A 6695-nucleotide genomic window follows, 5' to 3' on the forward strand; every position below is an offset into this window, starting at 1 on the left:
ACCAACTTGCATTCCCACCAACAGTGGAAGAGGGTTCCCCTTTCTCCACATCCTTGCCAACATTTGGTTTTCCTGTCTTATTGATTTTTGCCATTCTAACTGGTGTGAGGTGGTATTTCATTGTGGTTTTGATTTACATTTCCCTGATGGCTAATGATGTTGAACATTTTTCACGTGTCTGTTAGCCATTTGTATGTCTTCATTGGAGAAGTGTCTGTTCATGTCTTCTGCCCATTTTTTGACATGATTATCTGTTTTTTGAGGGTTGAGTTTGAGGAGTTCTTTACAGATCTTCTTTATCAGCCCTTTGTCTATAGTGTCATTTGCGAATATCTTCTTCCATTCTGTAGGTTGCCTCTTTGTTTTGTTGGCTGTTTCCTTTGCTGTGCAAAAGATTTTGATCTTGATGAAGCTCCCAAATTTCATTTTTTCTTTTGTTCCCATTGCCTTTGGAGATGTGTCTTGAAAGTTGCTGTGGCCAATAAATACCTGGTTAAATAAAATCACTTTATAAAAGAAAAAAATTATAAAAATCTATAAATGCTATGATAAATAGCTATCCAGTATTTGTTTAGCAATGCACAACAAAAGTTTTCTCGTAGAACATAAAAGAACAAGTTAACGGGGACTACTCTGGGGATAGAAATGGGGTGTGTGTGCAAGGGGGAGGGCAGGTCCAGGGAAGACCAAGCATCTGTTGGAACTGTTCCCACTGTCTTCATGTAACAGTTCGCAGTGGTGATAAATACATATCTACTCTTGTATAGAGGAAGTGGGAAAAGTTATTCAAGGTTAATTATAATCAGATTTTTTGTTTGATTGTCCTAACCCACTGAGGTGATGTGCTACATTAGGGATCTTCACAGCTTTATGTGGTAAAATCAGTTACAATTTAGAAATACGACTAAGTGCTTGCAAAATTGGGAGATGAATTCTAAGTGGCTAGAGTGCCCAGAGGGAGCAACTGAAGCCATTTTTATGTGCTGAGTCGCCAGCGGCTAGTGCCAAGCAACATCCTGTGGTCAGTTCATTTGTCTCCTGGAGTCAGGCAAGATGAGAATGACAGAAACTCAGATGCTGGCTGACTGGTTGGAAACATTCATGTGGTTACTATTTTGAGAGGATTTAGAAGAACTCTTTTCCCTACGATACTGTTTTCAGCACTCAAGGACAGTGTCACCCTTCGAAGCAGCCTATGGTGCTTCCCACAGCCTGCCAATGGTGTATCCAGGACCTGATAACGGGGGAACTCGTGTGCTGTGTGGTGTCTGTCCCATGGAGCCCCGGGAACTGCCTGTGGCTGAGCCATGCCATATAGAGGTGACCCATGGCCTACAGACCACCGGCGTGTTCGGGGGGACTACAGCACAGCCCAGCTGGCTAAACTACCCATATTTACTAAAAACGGTACCTTCAAAAACTCAGATTATGATACTGACAACTTTTCTTTTTTAAAAACGTACTTACTTAGATTCTATTTAGTTAACATATATATGCTATATTATTAGTCTCAGAGGTAAAGTTCAGTGATTCATCAGTTGCACACAACACCCGGCGCTCGTTACGTCACGTGTCCTCCTCGGTGCCCCTCCCCCAGTTACCCTGTTCCCCGCTTGTCCCCGCCAGCAAACCTCAGTTTGTTTCCTGGATTTAAAAGTCTTTTATGGTTTGCCTCCCTCTCTGTTTTTATCTTATTTTATTTTCCCTCCCTTCTCCTCTGATCTTCTGTTTTGTCCCTAAACTCCACATGAGTGAGCTCATATGATAACCGTCTTTCTCTGACTGACTTATTTTGCTCAGCACAACACCCTCTAGTTCCATCCATGTTGTTGGCAAGATTTCATTCTTGTGGTGGCTGAGTAATGTCCCATTGTACATCTATCCCATCTTCTTTATCCATTCATCTGTCGATGGACAGATGGGCTCTTTCCAGAGTTTGGCTACCAGGGACATTGCTGCTATAAACATTGAAGTGCAGGTGTCCCTTCAGATCACTATGCTTGTATCTTTTGGATAAATACCCGGTAACGCTATTGCTGGGTCATAGGGTAGCTCTATTTTTAACTTCCTGAGGAATCTCCACACTGTTTTCCAGAGTGGCTGCACCAGCTTGCATTCCCAGCAGCAGTGTAAGAAAGTTCCCCTTTCTTCCCGTCCTCGCCAACACCTGTTGTTTCTTGTGTTGTTAATTTTTTTTGTGCTGTTAATTTTAGCCATTCTGATCAATGATACTGACATCTTTTTATTTTATCTTATTTTTTCAGTGTTCCAAGACTCATTGTTTATGCTCCACACCCAGTGCTCCATGCAATCTGTGCCCTCCTGAGTACCCACCACCAGGCTCACCCAACCCCCCACCCCTCCCTTCCAAATCCATCAATTTTTTCCTCAGAGCCCACAGTCTCACGGTTCATCTTCTTCTCCGATTTCCCCCAATTCAATTTTCCTTTCTTATTCCTAATGTCCTCCACTATTCCTTAATCTCCACAAGTAAGTGAAGCCATATAATTGACACTCTCTGCTTGACTTATTTTACTCAGCATAATCTCCAGTCCCATCCACGTTGATACAAAAGTTGGGTATTCATCCTTTCTGATGGCTGAGGAATATTCCATAGTGTATACGGACCACATCTTATTTATCCATTCGTCCGTTGAAGGGCATCTTGGCTCTTTCTACAGTTTGGTGATTGTGGCCATTGCTGCTATGACAACTTTTCTTTAAACAAACAGGATATGAATTAGAATTATCTGCTAAACAGAGGAATTTCATTGAGGGGTTCCTATAGTTCTCTCTGTGTTGAGGAAGAATACCAGATACCATGATGGGCACATAGTGGGAGACAGGAAAGTCTTGATTTTATCCTAAGTCGGGTGTACTCATACCTTAGCTTATGAAGCACCCCCCAGGGAACCTGTTAAAATGAAAATTCTGATTCATTAGTTTTTAAAAAACATCTTATTTATTTATCAGAGAGAGAGAGAGAGAGAGAACAAAAAAGGGGAGGGGCATGCAGATGGGGAAGCAGGCTCCTTGCTGAGCAAGGAGCCGGATGTGGGACTTGATCCTAGAACCCTGGGATCATAACCTGAGCTGAAGGGAGACGCTTAATTGACTGAGCCACTCAGGCACCCTTCAGTGATTTAAAAAAATCTTTGTATTTGTTTACTTACGAGAAAGCAAGTGTGAGGGGGGAGGGCAAAAGTGAGCACAAGCAGGGGAGCGGCTGGCAGAGGGAGAGGGAGACACAGACTCCCAGCGGAGCAGGGAGCCTGATGCAGGACTCGACCCCAGGACCCCGAGACCACGACCTGAGCCAAGGCAGATGCTTAACTGCCTGACACCCAGGTGCCCCATTATTTCAGTATTTTTATAAATATGGCAATGTTTGCCACCTACATCTATTTATTTCCAACTTGTTTTTCTTCCTTACATTATGCTTTTATTATATTGTCCCCATGGATAAAACACCCAACAGGAAATTCCAGGTGTGATGTATTTCCACATTAAATGGATGGATTCGGGATGATAGCCCAGGTGTGGTAAATCCACAGCTCGCTTCCTTATGTTCTCACTGATGGGCACTTAGGCAGTTTCCACTTTTTGCCACCACACGAAGTGATGGAACGGACAACGGTGAGCCCGTGTGCTGTGTCTGTAGGCAGGAGCAGCTAGCAGGGAGACTGTCCCATAGTGGGGTTTGCGCGTCTTCGTCTTTGACAGATGTGATAAGTCAGAGGCACTGTGCATCATTTGTCATTTATTTACCACCTCTTGTGCTCCAGGTCCCGTGTTTTGTGAGGATGCAGTGGTGTGCAAAATCCAGAGCCCCTTTCTTAATGAAACCCAGTGCGACAGATATTAATTACATAATCGATTGAATGATTAGCTGTGAGGGAAATAAGAAAGCACTAGGAGCAGATAGTGGAGAGACCGAACTCAGGCTGGCTAGGGAAAAACTACTCAGGATTGAATGTGCAGCAGGGGTGTGAAAAGAGCATGTGTTAAGCAGTAAATAGTGTCCCACGTGGAAGGAGCAATGTGCACATGAGAATCGAAGGGGGTGTTGCTGTGGCTCATGAGGTTTCTGTCGCGTCCCTGGGCCGGGGATTCTAAGGCAGTCATTGCACGGGACGGGAGAGGGTGTAGTCCGTGCTCTCCAGAGAAACCACCAGTAGGAGGTACACGTACTTTTGGACTTGTGGTGATCTGTATCTATATCTATTCACACACATACACACACATAGATAACATGCACACATATACACATATGCACATGTAATCACATGCATGATATGGTACAATACGGTGTGCATATATGTATGTATCTACTTATGTTCATATATACATAGATTTGGAGGTTTATTATTGGGGAGTGGCTGATGCATTTATGGAAGACAAGAAGCCCCACTACCAGCCGTTTGCAAACTGTAGAACCACAAGACCTGATGGAGTCATTCAGCCTAAGACCAGACTTCCAAACCGGGGACAATTTGTAGTCCTCTTTTGAGTCTCCAGCCAAGGAAGCAAACATACCCTTCCTTCCCTTTTTTGTTCCATCCGGCCCTCAGCGCCCCCGTGACGCCCACCCCCACTGGGGAGGAAGATCTATGACCTTCTTTACCCGGCTTGTCCATTCAGATGCTAATCTCTCCCAGACACACCCGAAATAACGTCCGACCGGCTGTCTGTGTGTCCCAGAGCGCAGTCAGGTCCACACACGAGGTCCACCATGGCAGGAGCCTCCCCTCTGCAATCTGGAGCTGAGACCCATGTGGCCTGAGCAGAGCTTCGGGTAGGTTTTCAGGGGCATTTTGTTTGTTTGTTTGCAGGGGCATTTATGATGGAGTTGAGCTGGCTCCCACCTCATGAAAGTCAGCAAGACAAAGATAGAGACTCTGGTTTGGTGTGTGGTCCAGGGGTCTGAGAAGTAACCAACACATCCATTGCACCTTACCGTGTGTTATATTCCAGGAACTCCAAACTTCCAGTGACAGGTGGGCAAAAGCCACAAGTCACTGCGATGTTAGAGAGAACTCATACAGGAATATTTTCTCAATAAAGCTGTGTTTTGAGTCACATAGAAAGAGGGTATTTATAACAGGTGGGATACATCTCATAAGGGTCAATGGTCAGAGAGCAACAAAGAACACAACTTTAGAGACTGCCAATTTACAGGTTTTTGACCACGAGTATCAAGACTTTCCTGAGGGCTGCCTTGACATCCTTGTTCTTCAGGCTGTAGATGAGAGGGTTCAAGGTGGGGCTCACCGTGGAATAGAGTACAGCCATCACCTTGCCCATCCCGGGGGAGTAGCTGGAGCCGGGGCTCAGATAGGTGTAGATGATGGTGGAGTAGTACAAGGTGACCACGGTGAGATGGGAGGAGCAGGTAGAGAAGGCTCGCTGCTTCCCCTCGGCTGTGCGAATCTTCAGGATGGTGACGATGATGAAGCCATAGGACACCATGGTGAGCAGGAAGTTCAGCATGGCAAAGAAGATGTCGGCCATGACTGCCATGATGTTATTCACATATGTGGAGGAGCAGGAGAGTAACAGCAGAGGGGGGATCTCACAGAAGAAGTGATCAATCACGTTGGGGCCGCAGAAGTTCAGCCGCAACATCAGGCAGGCATTGACGCCAGCTCCTAGCACGCTGATGCCCCACACGGCTCCAGCCAGCACGGCGCACACCCCCGGGCCCATCATGGAGCTATAGTGCAGTGGCTGGCAGATGGCCACGTAACGGTCATAGGCCATAGCGGTGAAGAGCAGCACCTCCCCGGCCACTGACCACGACAGGAAGTACATCTGGGCCATGCAGCCTCTGTAGGAGATGCTTCTCTTCTCTGCCACCAGGATCGCGAGCAGTTTGGGTACCACGGTGCATGTACAGATGATGTCCAGCACAGACAGGTTAACCAGGAAGAAGTACATGGGTGTGTGGAGCCTGGAGCTGAAGGCGATGGCCACAATTATGAGGCAGTTGCCACAGAGGGCCGTGGCATAGAGGCAGAGGAAGAGGATGAAGTAGAGAACATGGAGCTGCGGCCTTTCCGAGAAGCCCTGCAGGATGAATTCCGTCACTCGCGTCTGATTCCTCATGGCCTTTGACCCGTCTGTTCAAGCTCTTTCCTGTTCGGCAGCTGGGCTGGAAAAAAGTGTGTGGAATTAGTGGTCTAAGTGTGGAATAAGTGAATATGCCAGACTCTCCCAGAATTTAATCCTTTCGTATTTCATTAGACTCAGACATCACCGGCTAACAAGCTCCTCTCAGGGAAATGGGCGGGTGTGCTCGCTCTTGCTTCCTCCTGCCGCCACGGCACCCAGGACCCCTGCCCACAAACACCCCACCGCGGCATGACGGCCTCCCACAGTGGTCCCCCGACCATGCCATGTCCCTGTGAGGCCCTTCAGGAGACAATGCCCAGTGTGCACGGTCGGCCTGAAAGTATCTCCATGTCCTGTCCTGGCCCGGGAGTACCAGGCATTACCCCCTCTTCCACCCTCCGCCCCTTCCTCTGCCCGGTCCCCCCGGGTCCCTTCACATTCCTTGATGAGCTGCCCCAGACATGAGGCAGTGGACATCAGTGGACGTCACACCCGACATGGAGCCTGGGCTCTGCTTAGGGGGACAGAGTATGATGGAGGCAGGAGGGCTGGTGGGAGACCTAAGTCACCGAGGGGGATGAACA

The 6695-nt window shown here is 47.3% G+C and overlaps 1 protein-coding gene across 1 annotated transcript; it reads right to left on the minus strand.

Annotated features, from left to right (window-relative positions):
• Positions 1-5172: 5172 nt before the first annotated feature.
• LOC132015470 (olfactory receptor 13A1-like) lies at positions 5173-6143 on the minus strand. Its single transcript, XM_059395966.1, has one exon. It carries the CDS (start codon positions 6103-6105, stop codon positions 5173-5175), a length of 933 nt encoding a protein of 310 aa, XP_059251949.1. The 5' UTR covers positions 6106-6143.
• Between the last annotated feature and the right edge of the window lie 552 nt (positions 6144-6695).

The sequence above is a fragment of the Mustela nigripes genome, chromosome 4, assembly GCF_022355385.1.
Source record: "Mustela nigripes isolate SB6536 chromosome 4, MUSNIG.SB6536, whole genome shotgun sequence".
NCBI lineage: Eukaryota > Metazoa > Chordata > Mammalia > Carnivora > Mustelidae > Mustela > Mustela nigripes.

Coding starts and splice junctions, on each gene's coding strand:
- LOC132015470 (XM_059395966.1), bottom strand. CDS start 6,105: ATGAGGAATCAGACGCGAGTGACGGAATTCATCCTGCAGGGCTTCTCG.